This window comes from Tiliqua scincoides, chromosome 4 (genome assembly GCF_035046505.1).
Source record: "Tiliqua scincoides isolate rTilSci1 chromosome 4, rTilSci1.hap2, whole genome shotgun sequence".
Classification (NCBI taxonomy): domain Eukaryota; kingdom Metazoa; phylum Chordata; class Lepidosauria; order Squamata; family Scincidae; genus Tiliqua; species Tiliqua scincoides.
The window spans coordinates 43502841-43524618 of NC_089824.1; the positions used below are offsets into that span (position 1 = coordinate 43502841).

The 21778-nt window shown below is 43.4% G+C and overlaps 1 protein-coding gene across 4 annotated transcripts in view; it reads left to right on the forward strand.

Moving 5' to 3' along the window:
- The first annotated feature begins 1202 nt into the window (after window positions 1-1202).
- The window catches only part of NSMAF (neutral sphingomyelinase activation associated factor), a 49408-nt gene continuing 28832 nt past the window's right edge, over window positions 1203-21778 (forward strand). For 3 of the 4 annotated variants that reach the window (XM_066624008.1, XM_066624010.1, XM_066624009.1), the window contains exons 1-10: window positions 1203-1446; window positions 12128-12217; window positions 12319-12397; window positions 12478-12545; window positions 12628-12664; window positions 14674-14724; window positions 17033-17104; window positions 17672-17719; window positions 17819-17871; window positions 19162-19291. In XM_066624008.1, coding sequence (XP_066480105.1) covers window positions 1388-1446; window positions 12128-12217; window positions 12319-12397; window positions 12478-12545; window positions 12628-12664; window positions 14674-14724; window positions 17033-17104; window positions 17672-17719; window positions 17819-17871; window positions 19162-19291 — 687 coding nt within the window. In that variant the 5' untranslated portion in view covers window positions 1203-1387. The remainder of the gene's footprint in view (window positions 1447-12127; window positions 12218-12318; window positions 12398-12477; window positions 12546-12627; window positions 12665-14673; window positions 14725-17032; window positions 17105-17671; window positions 17720-17818; window positions 17872-19161; window positions 19292-21778) is intronic. The other variant, XM_066624011.1, reaches the window with a different exon arrangement.

Here is a 21778-nt window from a genome sequence, read left to right on the forward strand (position 1 = left end):
TTCCCTCTGTTCACCTGCTGGCAGTGGCGTAACTAAGGGGGTGCAGGGGGTGGCAACTGCATCGGGCAACAAGCTTTAGGGGGGTAACAAGCTGAGCTTGACACTCGTGGCCACAACTGTGAAAACCTTGGTATGAACTAATAATAGCTTCATGTTATATAACATTGGAAAGGTAGTTTAATGCTGAATGCAATGAAACAAACCACTGATGTAGCTAGAGGGGGGGCAGGCACTAAGTTTTGCAGGGCCCCTCCCCTTGGTAGCCATTCGTCTCCATTTTGCCCCCCCATGACTCCAAAGGGGAGGGGAGGAACCGCTTGCACGCTGCAGGGAGGCTCCCTGCAAAACTTAGTGCCCCACCCCCTCTAGCTACACCAGTGAAACAAACTGTGTTTGAATATCAGTATTATATCAAAAGTTATGACCAATTAACCAAAACATTATTTATTTACTGAATAAATTAAATTTGATTTCATTGTGTGTGGGGGGGCCTACAAAATCTTCTTTGACCCCAGGAAGCAGATGCCTTCACCTCGCCACGCCACTGCCTGCTGGCCCTCTGGCCTCTGAACAAGAACAGGACCGGCTGCGTCCAAACTCCCCATCCAGACAGCACTGCTGGACCAAATGTGCAGGTGCGCAAGCTGCTGGTTCTTGCAGGAACCACCCCGTTTGCTGTGCCCAGGTCAAGAGGACAGGAAAAGGTGTTTTGTGGTCTTGCAGGTGCAGCGCTGGTCCCATGGCTCCCAGCCCAATCCTAGACATGTCTACTCAGAAGTAAGTCCCATTAGAGTTAATGGGGCTTACTCCCAGGAAAGCGTGGCTAGGATTGGGCTGTCCCTCCCTCTCGGGGCTGGGGGTCCAATTCTATCCAGTTTTCCAGTGCTGGTGGAGCTGTGTCAGTGGGGGGTGCGCTGCATCCTGTGGTGGGGAGGCAGCCACAGAGGCCTCCTCCAAGTAAGGGGCATCGGTTTTCTGACTTCGGGGCGCACTGTGGCTGGAGAGTCTGGACCCAGAGCCCAGGCTGGCTGCTGCCGCTGCTCCCTGCAGGAGCAGGCTCGTTCTCGGCTCGCGGTGCCCCAGCCAGGCGCCGGTTGTTGGGTCCCGCTAGGGAAGGGGAAGGGGAAGAGGGCGGACCCACCCAGGGTGAGCTGGGGAGAGCCAGGCGCGGCGCGCAGAGCCCCGCTTGGGCAGAGAGGCAGGCAGGCAGGCGATGCGTGGCTTGATCGTAGCCAGCAGCGGAGGCATCCGCTCCTGTATAAATGGCCGGCTTCGGAAGAGGTGGGCCGGCGGAGGTGGTGGCCCCTGGCGGCGGCTGAGCGAGTGAGTTCCCTGCCGGCTGCAACCCAGAAGCGCCGCGGAAGTGCCGCCGGGACGCGAGAGCTCCATGGCCTTCATTCGCAAGCGGCGGCAGGAGCAGCTGCAGCAGCTCTACTCCAAGGAGAGGTGGGTGAAGCGCCCGGGCTTAGCTGGCTGCAGGCGTCCCGCACAGCCTCCCCGTCCCCAGATCGGGGGCACTCCTTCCCCGGACAGAGCATCCGCCGAAACGCGCTCCGGCCAGCCAAGCGCTCCAGATCGGCAGGCCGAGTGGGGTTCCGGGGAGGACGGCACGGAGCCCAGCTGGGCCTTGCTCCCGGCACGGCTGGGAAGGAGGACCTACAGGCTGCTGGGGAGGGGAGGCGCGCTGGCTGGCTCTGGGTATGCGCCTGAAAGTGCCCAGCAGCAGCCTGTGGGCTTCCTGGCAAGGGCGAAGTGACCCCTTTGCACCCCTGGCCAGCCTCATGCCTATTCAGAAGTAAGTCCCATTATAGGCAATGGGGCTTACTCCCAGGCAAGTGTCGATAGGATTGCAGCCTGATCCTTTGCACCACGGAAGTCGGACAGGAGTTGTTTTCTTAGGGCACTGCAGTGGAGGCAGCATGTTGGCTCTGCTCCTATGAGCTCTAAAGGCTGCGATCCTGAACATACCTACCAGGGCAGTGGATCTCAAACGTTTTAGCTCAGGATCCACTTTTTAGAATGACAATCTGTCGGGACCTACCAGAAGTGATGTCATAAACCTGGAAGAGATGTCAATGGTAGAAGTGACATCATCAAGCAGGAAAAATTTTTTAAGAATCCTAGGCTGCAATCCTATCCACACTTACTCAGAGGTATGCCTCATTGACCATCACTGTTAAAAGCTTATACATTACAGCATGTTAAATTACAGATCTCCCCAAATGCAGTCACATACCATGGTGGCATCAAGTTTAATATACTAAAAATGAGGACCCACCTGAATCTGGCTCGTGACCCACATAGTGGGTCCCAGCCCATGGATTGAGAAATTCTCTCCCCGCCCTCCTTCCCACCCACTGACTCCTGTCCTGTAACTATTGTTTTCTTGGCTTTTCTGCTTATTGGGGGGGGGGGGATTCTTCTACTTCTCTCTTTGTCCCTGTTCCACTTCAGACTAGCATGACTTTTTCAACAAGACTAGGAATAAGAAATGATCCCCCAGGAACATTTGGTGTTCCTTTTTCCGCTACTTCTCAAGTTCCTTGGTCCCAGCATTGTGGCATTGGTTCATCTTGCACCCTGTGCTGCAGCTCACACCTGGTATTTGTGAAGTAATAAGTACTTTCTGCACATGCTCAGGTGTGTTCCTGGCCATTAAGTAATTGGGTTCTCTTTCCACACATTTGGTATTAAAGCACACTGTCTATGGGATTGAGTTTTGTGGTCATGGTCCCTAAGGGCACCCACATTGACCAAAGTGAATACCAGTGAATGCTCTAGAACCAAAACACAGGTGGGACCTCGGTATCCACTGATTTGTTACCAAAGTCCACCTTTAAATGTCTTGTAACAAGGGAAAAAACAGTGGTGTCACCCTGTACGGGATGCCAGCACATCACCCCCCATGCAGTGGGTGGGGCAACACCCCAGATGGTGGGCGTGGCAATGTACAATCACTCCGCTCCCACTGGTTTTTTGGCTATACCTCTTGATAGAACAAAGAGAGCACATTCTGCATGAAATTGTGCATTGATTGATATAGAACATGATGGTATTATTTCTCCAAATTATGATTTTAGTGATTTTGGTCACTATTGGTGTCACAACCCTCCCCCCAGGGTGTCAGCTTACTAACACCTTATTGCAGCAGTTCTCAAACTTTTAACACTGGGACCCACTTTTTAGAATGACAGTCTGTCCAAGACCCAACAGAAGTGATGTCCTGGTGAAAATGACATCATCACGCAAATTAAAATAAATAAGTAGAAATAATTAAAGTAAAACAAATAATTAAATAAGCAGAAGCCAGCTCTGTTCCACCAAGTGAATTTCCTCTGTAGCCTGCCTGCAATAACACGCCCCCCCTTGAAAATCAGTAAGGTTTTCAGCCCTACCCAGTGCCTAGTTCAATTTAAGAACTTCTGTTTAAACCAGATCACTGTCAGGATCCACCTGACTTTGCAAGTCTCAAAAAGGTTCACCTTATCAGCTGAAGCCTCTGTTTTGATCCTTTTTAGTGGGGGGGGGGAGGCTGCCTTCTGGAGCACTTGTTTAGCTGCAGGTGCATAGGATCAGGACCATTCTGGTAGCCTTGCACTCACCTTCACCTAATCTTCCATACCAGCCAAGGCATACTTGCTTACTCATGAGTAAACACAACCATGAGGCTTAGTTTTGCTTTCATAGGGTTCAATACATTCATCTGCTTGGAGGGAGGGACATCCTTCTCAGGTGTTTTGGGGGGCTGCATTCATTGGATCAGGACCATTCTGGTGTTGCTGGATTCCTCTCATCCTGTTCTTTCCGACAGACTTCGCCTACTTGCAAGTAAACGCGCGATACGGTTCACTTTCCATAGGGCTCCATGCATTTTTTGTTCTCCAGTTTTTTTGGCCATAACTTTTGATGGAAAGGAGATATTTCACTTGGGTTTTTTGCATTGAATTCCACTTGAAATTCCACATCCAACGGTATATAATATGATGGGGTTACTCCTAACCAACGCAATTTTAGCGCGTCACCCCCCCAGTGCATGTCACCCGGTGTGGCGTGCCCCCCCAGCGACGCCACTGGAAAAAAAATACCAAAATCCAATCTCCTACCTTTGTGCTGTTAAATAATTATAATTTCATTCCACTACATTCCATTATTTACCCCATCTAGTGGCTGAATGCAGTATAGAATCTATACCAATGCATTCTGGGGAGACAGTGGAGAGCAAGAAATCTGGAAGTGAGGCTTTAAACTATTTTTCCACTGATTTGGTATCCACTGGTTTGTTTTTAATCCACTGGGGGTTCTGGAGTGGAACCCCAGTGGAGAACAAGGCATGACCTGTATGGTAACTGACTGTGTTACAGTAAGTTAATTGCATGAAATAAGCTCATTTTTATAAATCAAAATATGTTCTTGGTGTGTATCATTTGTTCCAGTTCTCTTGCAGTCACTGGCCAAATCCTGCAAGTATGTCCCCCCCTCCCATCTATTGCAGAATAAAATTTGCTGCTATTGAGAATCATGGTGAGGCACAGTCTAGAAATCTAAGGGGTGGGTTCAAAAAGTTACTTCCTGGGGAACAGAAAATGAAAGCCAATGTAGCTTTGTATGTAGAAATCCAATGTAGAAAGCCACAGGCAGAATGGCCCATTCAAGAAGATGAACAGAGTGACACAACATGTCAAGTAGCATATTGTAGAATTAAGGGTGTTAAAAGCATTAGTCCTCTTTTACAAGGAGCTACTTCAAAGCTGTGTGCGACTTCACAGCATTCCTAAGCACAAGTTACCACATTCACAGCAGAGCACAAACACATGCCTTGGTCATTGCCATCTTTCCATGTCACAGCTGAGGAACATCAAGCCCAAGAGAGAACTTGCTCATGTCAGTCAGTGAATCAGGACAAACCAGCTCTTGAACAATAAACATGAACTAGTTGCCCCTCCTTTTTACAGGGGAAGACTTTAAAGAGACACACAGGGCAGGTTTGGAACACACAGGTCATTTTGTTGGTTAACAAAAAAGTTAAACAAAAACATAGTGAAACCTTCATGTTATTAATAAAGCAAATAAATGACACTTTCATTCTCAAAATGAGAATTTCTGCATTGCTGTTTTTTAATACATGTCCCACTGAATTTAATGGGCCTTATTCTCAGTTCTGCAAAAGACTACAGCCTTAGGGCCCAATCCTATCCAATTTTCCAGTGCTGGTGCTGCTGGGCCTATGGGGTATGCACTGCTTCCTGTGTTGGGGGTGCAGTCACAGAGGCCTCCTCAAGATATGGAAATATTTGTTCCCTTACCTTGGGGTTGCATTGCGGCTATCCTTGTGCTAGAAAGTTGGATAGGATTGGGCCCTTAGTGCCTATGCTCAGTCCTAGAGTATATCCATTTCTGCCCAGCCCATAGCTGTACACATTTGATCCCTGTTGCGTATATACAACATTGGGCAGAAATGGCTTAATGCCTCTGAGAATGTGCAGAGTATCTTTCTCCTTAACCAGAAAGGAAATTTTGTCCGTTTCCAGACACCTGCGCTGTAGTCCTTCAACAGTATCCTGGCAATTAAGCTCCATCTACCTCGGCAAGATGGTTAAGAGAGTTAAGATGCCAGGTGTCCATAGGTTTGAGCTGTAATGGTTCCTTTCACTGGTTGGTTGGCAACCTTAAGTCTCGAAAGACTATGGTATAAGCCTACAGCACCCAGTATTCCCAGGCGGTCTCCCATCCAAGTATTAACCAGGCCTGACCCTGCTTAGCTTCCAAAATCAGACGAGATCGGGCATGTGCAGGGTAACAGGTTCCTTTCACAGCTAAGCAAATGTGGTGTGATGATGATGCACTTCCTCCTCGCTCTTTTTCCTGTTTTCTTTAAACAGATAAGCTTACAACTATTTACATTTTTCTCTGCTTTTGATTCTCAAAGTTTAAATAAAAGAACCAAAACACTAAACTCTGCCTTTAGTTTTCTTCCAGTAATGTTCCCTCCATTTGTATCTTAGCTAACTGCATTAATATTTCAGTCACTGTACAAACGCTTCATTTCATGCTGAACATTATCTCTTGCTCTCCTCAAACCTCCCAGCTATATGCCTTGGCTATGGAATCTTTTTAAAAAATGTTTTGTCTTTTTTCTTTTATTTTTCTCCTCTTACCTTTAGAATGTGAGAGTATTGCAGAAGTTCTTTTATTTCCTCCATGTTGTTTCTTGAATCCTTAGCAAACCCATCTTCACTAGGAGCAAAACTTGAATGATCATCCCATACGAGAAGGAGTAGTGCTTTCTGGGAAGAAGGTGGGAGAAGGCAGCCATTCTTAAATGACTCTCTCACCTTCTGCCAGCACCCTTTTAAAACATTTTGACTGAGGTTTTATTTACTTAATGAAGCTATGTGCAAGACATCCATTTTTTATTAGTGTCCCTATTCTCTCCATTACTCTTTTGCTGTTTCCTCCGTGGTGCCAGAACCCTAGATAGGATGCAAGGCTGTCATGAGGGCAGCTTCATCTTTTACAAGAACTTGTTGGTTTTACTAGGAACCATAGAATCTTCCAGGGCTAGGTAGATAAGATGAACAAGACTGTCCAGTGGGAAGAGGGGGCTATAGTGAGTTGTTGAGAGGGCCCTTTAAAAAATTGTGACAATCCTGGGGGAATCTGTGAAAATTCATTATAGGGAGTTAGAACTTCAGGGTAGCTGGTTTAGACAACAATTTATTATTATTATTATTATTATTATTATTAACAGTATTTATATACTGCTTTTCAACAAAAAGTTCACAAAGCAGTTTACGAGAAAATCAAATAACTAATGGCTCCCTGTCCCCAAAGGGCTCACAATCTAAAAAGATGCAAAATAACACAAGCAGACAGCCCCTAGAAAGGACACTGCTGGGGTGAGGAGAGCCAGTTACTCTCCCCTTGCTAAATAAAAGAGGAGCACCCACTTGAAAAAGTGCCTCTTACCTAGTTAGCAGGGGTATTAGACGATGCTTCCATGGCATGTGACTGCATTTGGAGAAATGTGACAGATCTGTACATTTAACAGGCTACTCTATATATCCTTTTAATGATAGGAAATGGGACTCACTCCTGGGTAAGTGTGGGTAGGATTGCCATCTATTACTGTTGAAAGTTTTCCTGCTTGATGATGTCACTTCTGGTCATGACATCACTTCCGGTGGGTCCTGACAGATTTGCATTTTAAAAAGTGGGTCCCAGTGCTATATGTTTGAGAACCACTGCTATACACGCTTACCTGGGAGTAAGTTCCATTATACTCCCAACCCAATTCTATGCATGTCTACTCAGAAGTCACATTGAGTTCAATGGAATTTATCTCCCAGTATGTATAGGATTGTAGGCTCAGTGGGGCTTACTTCTGAGTAGCCATGCATAGTTTTCTTGCTGACTTGAACTCTTCTTTCATTCTTTTGGAGATCAAGTGCTGGAATTTCACTGAGTGTCTTTTTATACTCTGCCTCCATAGAAAGTAGATGGAGTCTTGTACGCCCAGCTGAAATCACTATGCTGTGATTCATTTTGTTTTCAGTAATCTTAATAGAAGCAGCCTTGGGGAGGGTGATGCACCGGTCACATGCAAACATTTTACAGATGCTGTTTCCGATGCAAGAATATTTTTGCATTGCTGTTTGCATGGCAATCACTTTCTGTTTGCCCTTTAGAAGGAAAATCACATGCAGATGAGACAATGCAAGTGACTGAGGAACAAAACTGAAGACGGAAAAAATTTGAACTGTTTTTGTGGTGGTTTGTGTATATGTGTAATTCTGAAAAAGACTATTTATAGATGCATCAGATTTTCTACTAACAGCATCAGTTTAATAGTAGTTTTAGAAATTAATTTTTTAGTCTTCGATGGGGAGGAAAGTACCATTTCTAGGAATACTAAAAAAGGCAAGTACCATTGCAAGGAATACAATAACTTTGTAAGACAAAAAAAAAACAAACCTTGAAGGAGTATCCTGTTCCAGAAAGATTGAAGAAGTTGTTGCCACATTTGAATTTTTAAAATGAAAGGTTGAGAGCTTGGCTCAAATTTGTTGCCTGTTATCTTGGGTGCCTTGGGGGCAGATTGTGGTCCGGTGGAAAAGAAAATGGTCTGTAAAAGTTTTTAGGGCCTAGCTAAAATTTAAAAAATGGCATTTGTATGGTCTCTATACCAGTGGTTCACTGCCTTTTGGAGATTGTGGACTGGCCACACTCCTACTTGGATCTGCGGACCACCAACTGCGCAGCTGTAAAATGTTTTGGGGATGGTGTCTTTATAGGTGGCAGTGTCATCGCGGCATTGTCAATGGCTGCTGGAGTGGCACGACTTTGAGCCAGTCAGAACCAATGGAGGGTGGGAGGGCCCAAACAGTGCCAGCAAGGCGGCAAGCGTGCAGTGCTCTGCTGACTGCTGTGCCTAGCTGGCTTGCAGACCACCTCCCATGCTCCTGCAAGCCATCTGTGGTCTGCGGACCATGGGTTGGGACAAACTGCTCCATACAGTATTTTAAATTGAAGCATGCCACATCTATGATCTTAGTAACTTTTACAACAACCTTGTAAGGTAGGCCTATTTTTATCTTTATTGTTGATACAGAGGGGATGCTGAAACTTGCCTAAGGCAGTGACTTCAAGGCTGATGTAAACAAGGGTTCCAGAGAGAGTTCTCAATAAGCACTGTCTCAAACTAACTGTCCTAGTACTTTGATAGGAAGGCTTCTAAGTCTGCAGAACTTCCATTTCATTTGATTAGTGTCTTGATTTGGTGGAAGAACTTGACCTATGGTAGGTAACTGCATTTCAGGGAGATCCAAAAAAGAGTTGCAATGTGCAGACGTTTAAGTCTTGTGGCCTCGCACACATTGGTGCTCTCTGGCACATTGGTTTTGGCTTGGTTGTCTGCAAAACCTGCTCTGATAACTAGTTTCTCTTTGGTTTGTTTGCCTGCTTTCCATTTTCAAATTGAAGATCCTTGAAGGAACTTGGCATAAAATGACAAAATGTATTTATAATTGGAGCTGCTTCCTAAATCTTAAGTATCCTAAGTCAGGGCACACAGTCAAGGTGCTAAAACTGTCAAGGCTCACCCTTCAGTTTTTTGACAATTGACAAGGCACACCGTGCTGGTGGGGGGGGGGGTTCACATCCCCCAAGAGTCTTGCTAATATATGACCCTCCCCCAAATTCCCATGACACACCTGCAGACTATTTGCAGCACACCATGGTGCTGCAGCGCACTAGTTGAAAATCACTGGTGTAACGGATTCAGGAAACCTTAATTTGGAGAAAAGTTGTAAATATGATATGACATTTATGATTCAATGTTTGTTCCCCTTGTTTCAATTACTGGCTGTTTTTCTGTTCTCAGGTGGGGTCAGGCTTTTTCACTGGTAGTGTGTCATAAGATCTGTGCTGGCCCAGGCTGCAACGCTGCTTCGTTTCCTGTTCAGAAAGCTTAGCTTGCTTATACCTTAGCAGCGTGTTTGGCAGTGTGTGACAGTCTTGCTTCCAGCTCTGCATGAATTTTGAGGCCTGCAATGATAGTGCATTAAAGCTGCAATCCTGTACACACTAACTTGGAGTGAGCTCTAGTGAACACAGTGAAACTTACTTCTGCATAAACATGAATAAGATTGAGTTGTCGGAGCACTGCCGTTTAAACATATGACACCATGCATGTGTGTACACTCTTCATCGTGTGCAATATACCATGCAAATGAAGAAAATACTGTCAAGGCAGTAACATGACATTACAGAAGTATATACCAAAAGTGCTATTAGGAATATTTTTCAACCATGTTGCAGTTGGAATCTCTCAGTCTGTTCATTTGGCTGCCAGTTTCACCAAAGTTCTAAACCCAGGAACTAAGGCTGATTGGCATCGTTGCCAATTTGTAATGGTCTAACAGAAATCCGATAGCAAGTTTTGCAATATTTGTCCATCAGATTTGTTTGAACTTCCAGATGCAATGAGGAGTCATATCTCTGACTGGTTTGGGGCTTATTATTATCTGGTAATGTGATAGTGTGCATTAGATGCAAAAACTGAAATGCTGTGTTGGGACTGGTCCTGAGTGCAGGTAAAATGTATCCGAGCATATTGAACAGCTTAAAAACATACAGTAGAATTAAATCTGCCCAGTTTTTCAGCCCCAAAATCATAATACTTTTACGTAGATAAGAATAGCCTTGTAAGGAAGAAAGTAGCTCAAAAGAGAAAAGGAATTTCGTACGTATTTCTGAAGCTTTAAAAACTCTCATGTTGGCTAAATCTTCAGATCTGACCAAGAGTCCAATCCACAAACTGCCTTCATCGGCTTTAATGAAACTAACAGCCCAATTCTGAGTTACCTGGAGCGTAGGGCTGCCATGGCACCAAAAACGGGTGCCGTTGTATCCTGCATGCCCCAGGCAGCTGCCGCCACATCCTCAGCAGAAGGGGACTTTCATCCCCTTACTCTAAGTAAGGAAAACAACCTCGCAAGGGGCTACTTGATTCTGCAGGTAGCGCAGAATTGAAGAGTCCCTTGTTGGGCTGCACGGCCTGGCATGGGGCTCAGGATCTAGTGGAGCTAAGCTCTGCCAGTCCCACCCCCCTCCTGCCATGTCTTGTCCCTGCCCTCCTCCCTCCCTCCCACTCATCACCCCACCGCCCAGCAATCTGGGCAACTGCCAGGAGGTGGAACGTGGGCCCAACACCAGAGCTGGCCCAGCACAAGCTCCAGTGCTGGGCCCATGGTAAGGGCTTGCAAATATGCCTTATGGCACATTTGGAACAATGTGCACCTGTGGTAAGCCGGCATGCAGGGCTCTAAATCGGGCCCTAAGGCCGCAGTTGAAGCTTCGTACTATATCTAACTACAAATGAGTCCCACTGAAATTTAATGTGTACAGTATTTTCCTTTGGTGGATATGCTGACTTCATATCATGTAGTTTGACATCGCTTGGATCGCTGATCTCTTTGGGGTATCAAACTGTCTGCATGCGTCCAGGCCAGGGGAAGGGGAAGCGGAACTGAAAGTCTGGTGTCAGTTCGGACTTGACAAACATCTGCTGCCTGTTTATCTTTTGTACCTTTTTGCTTTCTAGAAGATTAAAGACTGATTTTTTTTTTTTGGTAATCTCATTTATTGCATGCTTATTGCAACTCCTGATGGTTCTGTTTTGAAATGACTATCACAGGCTTCCTTTCTTAGACATGCAATACTTAATGGAGGCAAGTTTTGTGAATGATCATCTTGTCAGCTGGTGATTATCATTCAACTGGTTAAACAAATTGGTTCTATGGTGCTTCAGGTACAAAATGCAGACTAATTTCTCAAACACCTAGATAGCATACATTGTTTCCATGCATCTCGAGGGGCATTAAGTGTCACACCACAGTTGTAGGAACCATAAAGCAAACAGGAAGTTCTTTTTTAAGAACACTAGTGGCCTGAACGGGCTTATTTTGGAAGTAAGTGAAAGCAAAATCAGTTGGACTTGCTTACAAGTAATGTGTTGGGATTGGAATGTGTTTGTAAAAGCTTGTGGTTCAGACACAACTGACACCTTACACTTCCAACTGCAAGTGGTGAGGCTGTGTTTTTATTTCTGCATGAGGAAGAATTCAAATTTTACATTGCATAAATCAGAAAACCTCTGAGCTGTCTGTGCTTTCTTCAAATATGCTCATTTAGCACATGCAATTTGGGTGTCTTTTCTGAATGGAGAGACATTTTAAAATATACTACCTGCATCTGAGACAGAATAGTCCAAAGTTTGTGACTTTGGTTTACCCACTTGCGCTGTATGAGGTGTAGATTGGATCTTGAAACTAAATTCTTCTGTACTAGCACATGTATTCTTTGGTGGGACAATACTGAATGCTGTCTCTTTTGAAATGTTTATTTCTTTACAAGTTTAAAACCACGGAGTCCTGTCCTGTATATCACAGTCTGTTGCATAGATGACCTATGAAAAACCTGAACCTAAAAAATTGGGGGGGACAGGACTTAATTCTCCTCTTTACTGTAGTTTACAAAGCTATTTCAGATTTAGTAAAGAGTAGTATTATAGTAGTAGTGACATGACTGAAATTTTTTCTGTTGTGTAGAATTTGTTTGTTTGTTTTAGGTTTTCCTTACTGCTCCTTAATCTTGAGGAATACTATTTTGAACAACATACAGCTAATCATATTGTTAACAAGACCGGCAAAGACAGAAGGTACAATACCGCTTCCATAAAATTTCACTGAACAGAAGAGATTGTAAATATTGTATCACAGTAGAATTCTGCAATAACTTTTAAATATATTTTTGTTTTAGGAAAATCAGAGGGTCACTAAAAATTTGCTCAAAATCAGTGATATTTGAACCTGATGAAATAAGCCACCCCATTATTAAGGTAAGCAGTTTAGTAATGGATACCAGAGCAAACAAACAAGAAAACAGTTTTTAAAAAAATATATTTTGTAATCCACATAGATTCCTTTGAGAGACTGCATTAAAATAGAAGCACCAGAAGTCAGGGAAAGAAATAATCCCTTCACAGGGTAAGTGATCCTGAAAACATTTGAGAACCTTGCTTTTGTTTTGTAATTATTTTGCTAATTGGCTTTCAAATCTGCCTTTTAGGGGTAACCCTGGACAAATTTCTGTTGTATCCAATCAGGTAAGAAGTATGCAAAAATGTCTGGGGTGGTATGTGTTTGTTTTTGTTTATTTTGTTTTAAAGAGGTGGGCACAATTGATTGAATATGGTGCTTTTAACAGTGCTGCAAGCCCAAATTCATTTCCTTAAAAGGTAAGTTAAAACAAAATCTGTGGAATTTACTTACAAATGCATTAGGATAAAATATTTTTTTATAAACTAGTGGCTCAGGGCCCAATCCTATCCAACTTTCTAGCACTGGTGCAGCCGCAGTGCAGCCCCGAAGTAAGGAAACAAATGTTCCCTTACCTTGAGGAGACTTCTGTGACTGCCTCCCTAACATAGGAAACAGTGCATACCCCATTGGCATGGCAGCACCAGCACTGGAAAATTGGATAAGATTGGGCCCTCAGTCATTAGCTTCATTTTATCCTAGCAAATATATTTTCAAAGAATAAATCTGCAAACAGATATTATCAGACGATGTTGATGCTGTTGTTCAACGGAAGAGTGTAGTTAGTCCTTGGTATCTGTGGTTGGAGGGCATTCCCACAACCCCCGTGGATACTGAATTACTGAAATCCATGGTCGGACCTCACAAGACCTCTGGATGCAACCGGAAATGTCTTTCGGTTGCATCTAGAGGTCTTCTGAGGCACGGAGAGGTCAGAAGGCCAACTGAAGCCTTTTGAAAGGCACTTCTGGTTTGGCGAAAATAATCAGGTCTTCTGACATGCATGGAGGCCATGCGTGACCTCCCTTCGCCTTGGAGGACTTCCCAGTCGTGACCTCCAGTAGTGTCCGGGTGGTCCCTCTGAGGTCCTCAATCATGGACTTGTGATTTGCAGTAGGTCAAATCTGTGGATTGCAAACCTGTGTATGATGAGGACTGATCTGTACACAGTGAAGGTAATGGATTGTATCCTAAGAAAGGTAGCATTTCCAAAGTACCATTGATTGATGGGACCTGAGTTAATCACAAGTGACTTTTCTCTTGATTTAATAATGCTTTGTCATGATCAACTTTCTTAGGATAGAATGCTGTGTGTTCAGTAGCTCAGTAAAAGTAAATGTATGAATTGGAAACATTTTTGTAAGATTGTATCTGCACGTCAAGGAAAAAAGAACTTTGGTGTGATGTTTAATTGTGGCATTATATGCAGGAAGATGACTATAGGCTACCTCTAAAACCCAGAGGTTGCATATCACTGGATGCCAGGTGCAAGGGAGTGTAACACGATGCAAGTGTCTTGTTGTCCTGAGTGCTCCCTCAGGCATCTAGTGGGTTGCTATGAGATACAGGAAGCTGGACTAGATGGGCCCTGGCCTGATCCAGCAGGTCTCTTTATGTTTTCATAGAAGTTGGTCTGGAGTTTTCCTAAAACTGACCATATTGTGACACTGTTTTCTATGAGTTGGAAATCTTGCACATTGTCTAATTTGCTTTATTCTGAAATACTTTGGCGGATAATACGTTGTACAGTACTTTGATCTGTCACTAATACCCAGTTGATTTGGAAGTCTTGCTTGGGAGCCTTGTTTCTGCCCTTTCACTTGCACAAATCAAAGTTCCATGAAATTTCTGGTGCGTCGCTGGACTTGTTTACTACAATTCTGAAATAACTTATTCAGGTTATTTGACAACAGCTAGCAAGATGCATGTTGGACAGAACTGACAGTGGTTGTATTTTACTTAGTGATAAAGTCTTTTTCCGGTGCCAAACAAAAAAATAGTAGCATTCTCTAACAGCACAATCCTTATGCCAAGGAGACCTCTAGCAGGCAAACCCCCCCTGCAGGATGCAGCAGAAGCTGCATTGCTGCTGCTTCATTGTCACTTAGGAAGTTAGATAGAAGTGAACTGTTAGTTTTATTTTTACTCTTTTTCTCTTCCATTCTGTAACCCCTTATTTCTACACTTCTAAAAAATTATTCTAAAAAATTCTTGCACCTTAGAGTCCAGCAAAGTCTTAAAGCAACAGCAGATTGCTAAAGTGATCCTTCCTAAATACTTGTTCCTTTTTTCTTAGGCTTTTCTCACTAAAGAGCAAAACATTATTGCACCATTTAAAACTGAAAGAGTAAGTATTTTTTCTTCTTCTTCTTCCAAGAATTTCATGTAACCTCTTGCTTTGCTTCTGAAAGGGCATTATCAATTAATTGTTTGGGGAACTGCATTTAAAGAAAGGAGAGCTGTTGTGAGTGAGAAAGAGAGCATGCATGCCAATAAGTGCCATTGGATGGGATATTGTGAAACTGGAAAAGGTTTAAGTGCTTATTAAAAAAAAAAAATAGAGCACTCATTAGAGCAGTAGTAGTATTAGTATTAGTAAACCTTTATTGGCATTAAAATGATAAACAACAACAACATCAGTAGCAATAGCCAGCACAGTGGCTGGGTTGCCGAGAAAGAAAATCAAAACAAGAAACTGATAAGGGAAAAAGGGAGGGGAACAAAAGGGGGAATAGGATCAGGGTGGAGGTTTTAGCTTGGAAACTACAGAAAGAAAATCTGCTACTGCATCCGTTATGGCCACAAAGTTGTCGCTCAAAAGAACAGATAAGGGGTCGCTGAGGGGAAGATATTAAATCTCGCAAGCATAAACGCTCTCCTCTTAGTGGGATTAGTCAGCTTACTGAAATAATTGGAAGGGTGGGCAAGAGAGGGGGGGAGACCAAAGAATTGAGGAGAACAGGTGGGGTTAAAATTTGAGAAAAGTTGGTTGAATTTGGATTCCCAAAGATTAGACTTGATAATTGAATGGGCCTTATTGAGATTAATATCTGCCAGGGATTCTGGGGACAGATCTAGTGATAGAAGCTTAGAGTCAATAAGCTTGAACCACTTAGAAAGGTAGGAGTCCTTTAATAGGTCTTTTAAGAGGGACTCGGAGTGAATACTTAAATGCAAGTGGACCCAGAACTTGAAGGTAAGGGACCACGCGATGGTGGAAGGAAGGTGGATCCCTAGTTCAAGCATAAGGGTAGATAGTCTAATTAAATTGGGACATTAGAGCAGTATATGAAGGATAGTACAGGTCCAGCCTATTTATACATGGATTTTTTATACAAGGATTTGACTCAACACAAATGGCCCCTGCAAATGAGAATGAATGTATTGATCCCTGGAGAAGGGGAAAAATGCATCCCTTTAAAATCAGTTTAAAAAACTGAACAGTCCTTTTAACAATAGCCTCCTTAATGAAAGACAAAGAGAGGGGGCAGCTGGCTGACAATCCATCAATCCTTTTCTCTCCAGTGGACCCCTCCCTTCCCCCTGAGCGCATGAAAGAAAGGTGATCACTTTGCGCTGGTGAAGGGAGGGGCTGAGTGAAGTGCCTTTGTAAGCACTTGGGGGAGGACTGATTGATGAATTGTCTTCTTAATGACTCTTATTTTACATCACAAAGGTCAGCAAGGCTGTTTTTAAATCACTGGAGCAAAGAAACTTTGATTTTTAAATTGATTTGCTATAGTGCATTTTTTGTTATCCACCTAAAATTCAGTTTTAACTGAATTGCATTCAGTTTTGAGTGCTTGGAACGGAACCCATGCAAATAATTAGGCTCAACCTGTATTTATTTGGTATGCCAAATGCCAAACTTGGAAAACAATCCAAAGAAGCTGGACTGTCAATCAAAAAAATAATTTTAAAACTCCATGCTTCACTGAGGGGTAGTTTTAGATGTTGCTTACAGTGAAGTAAGAAGTCAGTGTACAATTTATGTCCCTGCTTCTCACAACTGGTGTACATCTGAAGAAGGGTGTACCTTTTTCTCTGCAGCAAACAGTTCATACTTTGCCAGTGTAAGAAACTGTGTCACAATTACCCCAGAAACACAAAAAGCTGATGTGCATGTTGCTTGAGCAGAAGTCATTGCACAACAGTAGAGCATTGGTTTTGCAAGCAGAAAGTTTTCACTTTCAGTCCCTGGACCACCAGATAGGAATGTGAAAGACCTTCTCTGAAGTGCTGGATATTGAGTGTCAGAATGACCCATGGTCTTGCTTGGTAAAAGGCCATTGCACCTGCTCATATTTTTCTGTAACATTCAAAACTGCCCTAAACATATGAATGCCATATTGTTCTGCACCAACAAACTACTTGGAAAAGAGGACATCACCATGCTGTATATGTATCCCATGGCATACCTAACCTTGCGAAATGGTTTATTATACTGCTGTTTGGCTAATATGGACGTTTCAAAGTCCTCAAACAAGAACTCTGAAAAACGAGCCAAGATAGCATTATGTCCTTGCTGATGCCATTCTGTATGTGGCTCACTTGTGCACATCTGTTTGCATGTGCAAGAATTATGGAGCAATTCAGAGGTAGTGGTTGACATCCCATAGATTGTGGTCTTCAATTTTAAATGTGTTTGTTCTTAGGGTAAAAGGGAATACCTTTTCCAACTGGATGTTGCTGGAAAGGTTGAAGATGTTGTACATACCCTTCACCAGGTATGAATAAAATTAAATTTCTATCATAGTCAATATTTTAAACAAATACCCAGAGCAGCTTCATATTCACAATACAGACAGTTCTCCTTCAACAAATACATGAATTCCATTCACTTATATAAAAGACATGTGCTTAAAAAGTATGCTAATCATATACATCCTTCAAGGGTGTCACTTGTCCTATCCCAATCAAAATGGCCTTTTAAATTTCTCATTCCACAGCTGCAGTAGTCTGAAGGAGTAATGCTTGAGTCATTGTTCTCATTTCTTATATTCTGAAGTAAACTGAGGTTTCATAGCTACTTAATTCTAATGTAAATTGCTGCTCCTCTGTGTTTATTCCAGAGCGCAGCACAATCCTATGCAGAAGTAAAGTGCGTATAGCCTTGCAGTTCTGCTTTGTACCCGTCCCATCTTGCTTCTGTGGTTGTGCAGTCACACATTTCTGCAGATGAAAAACTGATTGATTGCAAGACGTCTGGATCTACCTCCTGATACAGATCAAATTCCTTAGATAGGTCCATAAGACATGCCAAATTTAAACAGCTTGCTTTTAATTTTTCCTAGCTGTACCGGGCTTCTCACCTGGACAAACTCGGAGATCAGGCTGCTATGGTAAATACATATTGTGGATGCTATGTTAAGAAAAACTATTTCATGTAATAGTGAAGCTCCTGTTCAAAATCTAAAGCATTGCCTTATTTTTCAAATCAGATAACTGCTATACTGCAATCGCGTTTGGCCAGAACATCATTTGATAAGAATAGGTATGTTTATTTTGAACGTAAATACTTCATATAATTAAAGTATTGGCAAATTGTCAAGTTCTTCACATTTCAGGGGCAGCTAACCCTTGAGGCACACTGAAGTCGTCACTTCAGACAACAGATTTGAGGTGGGGGAGAAGATTCCGAATGAAAGTGACCACTTCAGCGAAGCATTGCATGGGGTGTGAGGGGAATGAAGGCCCTGCCAGCATTGCTGCTTGTTCCCCCTGCATTCCCTATAAAGTCTGCAAGTGGCGGCGGGGGGGGGGGGGTGTTCTGAGGCAGCATACGGCACCTTGCCTTAAACATCTAAAGACATTGGGCCACCCTTGTCTAATTTTATTTCCTATCATTAGAAACATTGTGCTTGGTGTGGAAGGCAAAAAACTTGTTAGTAAGCATACTCACCATTGCTGCCTACCGCCCTTAATGCTGTCTAGGCAGTTACACCCTCGTGTCCCCCCCTTTGCATATTTCTAAAACTTCTTCATTTCTAAATTTTTAGAATTGTGTTGTCTTCCTGAAAGAACATAAGAACAGCCCCACTGGATCAGGCCATAGGCCCATCTAGTCCAGCTTCCTGTATCTCACAGCGGCCCACCAAATACCCCAGGGAGCACACCAGATAACAAGAGACCTCATCCTGGTGCCCACCCCTGCATCTGGCCTTCTGACATAGGCCATTTCTAAAATCAGGAGGTTGCGCATACACATCATGGCTTGTACCCCGTAATGGATTTTTCCTCCAGAAACTTGTCCAATCCCTTTTTAAAGGCGTCCAGGCCAGATGCCATCACCACATCCTGTGGCAAGGAGTTCCACAGACCAACCACACGCTGTGTAAAGAAATATTTTCTCTTGCCTGTTCTAACTCTCCCAACACTCAATTTTAGTGGCTGTCCCCTGGTTCTGGTATTATGTGAGAGTGTAAAGAGCATCTCCCTATCCACTCTGTCCATCAGCAAAAATGAAAAGATGACTAACTGTGAGATTTGGGGACATCTTAGTAATACAACTCCCTCCTTCAAGAATTTAGTAATACAGTGTAATACAGAGTAATACAGTGCTCCCTGCTTCAAGAATTTAGGGGAAACAGTTCTTCCATTGCTTCCCACTTATGGGCTCACCCTAGTCTCTTGCATAGGTGCCATTTTGGAGCTCACAAGACTCAGCATTCCAGAATACTGATAGGGAGCAGGTTGAGGCTATTGCAGACTATGATGAATGGTGCAGAATTTTATTTAGTGGCAATAAAAAAGTAATGCTGTGTGTGTGTTTTACTTCTTGCAGATTTCAGAATGTTTCTGAAACATTGCATATGGAATGCAAAGCTGAAATGGTTACTCCGTTGGTGACTAATCCAGGACATGTATGCATCACTGATGCGAACCTGTATTTCCAGCCTCTTAATGGCTACCCCGTAAGTCATGTGCAGTTATGTTTTCCACCTGTCTGTTTGCTGAGCTGTAAGGAAACTCTGTACTCTAAAAAGTCCCTAGGTGCTTCTGTGACTTTTCCCCTTCGAATTGCCCAAGATAGTTTAAAGGACAACTTGTACAAATTTCTAACTTACATTTAAAAAATTGACAGGGCATCTGTTGTGCTTTTAAATGAGGTGGATTTTATGCAATTGTACATCTAACAATCTTGTATTAATCCAGTAAAATATGCGCTGTGCCTGTTTTTAACTTCCAACCTTGGAGAAGAAGAACTTTCAGATTGGTTATTACTGTATTGTGAAGTGCTAGTAAACAGCTTGGTCACTGAAATCTCCCTTCCCTGATCTGATTTTTTTTTTTTTAAAAAAGCATGTGGAGAAGGACATTTCACACTCTTGCTTTCTATTGGAGGTGTGCTACTTTTTTTTCTGCTGGCATGTGGATTATGATATTGTTACTCATAAAAATGTTTCATTTTTGTGACTGCTTAGAAAGTAGGATGCTTGTACAGTGCATGTGCCAAAGTTCATTTTTCTGCTTGTGGAAGAAACCCACAAGCAGTTTCCCATTTTCCGCTTGTGGAAGTGAAGCCAAAATGTTGTTGAATGTAAAACTAGCAAACCGAAAAATGGAATAGTATACCATGTACTTTTTCAGAAGGATATATGTGAGGATTGCTTTCTTATACCATTTAGTGGGTAATTTCTTAGTAGAGATTTCTAATATACGATAGTCAGGTTTACAACTTTCTACTAACTGAGGGCCCAATCCTAGCCAACTTTCCAGTGCTGGTGCAGCTGTACTAGTGGGGTGTGAACTGCTTCCTGTGGTGGAGGGACTGTCACGGAGTCATCCTTAAGGTAAGGGAATGTTTGCTCCCTTGCATTGGGGCTGCATTGATGCTGGAAAGTTCGTTAAGATTGGGCCCTGTGTAATACGAATGGAATGCTCACTTAAACTTTGGTCACAAATTGGCACTTCCAGCAACCAGCTGCTTTATGTGTCGGATTGTTTCATGCTTGGCATTCTTGGCGAGTATATGAGGAAACAGCTAATAGAGTGTGAAAGTTAACAATGAAGGTCTTTCTTGCTTTAAACATCTGAGACTCAATGATAAAGGAACCTCTCATGGACACACTTGTTTGTGTACATAAGAACATAAGAACAGCCCCACTGGATCAGGCCACAGGCCCATCTAAGCTTCCTGTCTCTCACAGCGGCCCACCAAATGCCCCAGGGAGCACACCAGATAACAAGAGACCTCATCCTGGTGCCCTCCCCTGCATCTGGCCTTCTGACATAACCCATTTCTAAAATCAGGAGGTTCCGCATACACATCATGGCTTGTACCCCATAATGGATTTTTCCTCCAGAAACTTGTCCAATCCCTTTTTAAAGGCGTCTAGGCTAGACGCCAGCACCACATCCTGTGGCAAGGAGTTCCACAGACCAACCACACGCTGAGTAAAGAAATATTTTCTTCTGTCTGTCCTAACCTGCCCAACACTCAATTTTAGTGGATGTCCCCTGGTTCTGGTATTATGTGAGAGTGTAAACAGCATCTCCCTATCCACTCTGTCCATCCCCTGCATAATTTTGTATGTCTCAATCATGTCCCCCCTCAAGCGTCTCTTTTCTAGGCTGAAGAAGCCCAAACACCGTAGCCTTTCCTCATAAGGAAGGTGCCCCAGCCCCGTAATCACCTTAGTTGCTCTCTTTTGCACCTTTTCCATTTCCACTATGTCTTTTTTGAGATGCGGCAACCAGAACTGGACACAATACTCCAGGTGTGGCCTTACCATAGATTTGTACAACGGCATTATAATACTAGCCGTTTTGTTCTCAATACCCTTCCTAATGATCCCAAGCATAGAATTGGCCTTCTTCATTGCCGCCGCACATTGGGTCGACACTTTCATCGACCTGTCCACCACCACCCCAAGATCTCTCTCCTGATCTGTCACAGACAGCTCAGAACCCATCAGCCTATATCTAAAGTTTTGATTTTTTGCCCCAATGTGCATGACTTTACACTTACTGACATTGAAGCGCATCTGCCATTTTGCTGCCCATTCTGCCAGTCTGGAGAGATCCTTCTGGAGCTCCTCACAATCACTTCTGGTCTTTACCACTCTGAAAAGTTTGGTGTCGTCTGCAAACTTTGCCACTTCACTGCTCAACCTTGTCTCCAGGTCATTTATGAAGAGGTTGAAAAGCACCGGTCCCAGGACAGATCCTTGGGGCACACCACTTTTCACCTCTCTCCATTGTGAAAATTGCCCATTGACACCCACTCTCTGCTTCCTGGCCTCCAACCAGTTCTCAATCCACGAGAGGACCTGTCCTCTAATTCCCTGACTGTGGAGTTTTTTCAGTAGCCTTTGGTGAGGGACCGTGTCAAATGCCTTCTGAAAGTCCAGATATATAATGTCCACGGGTTCTCCCGCATCCACATGCCTGTTGACCTT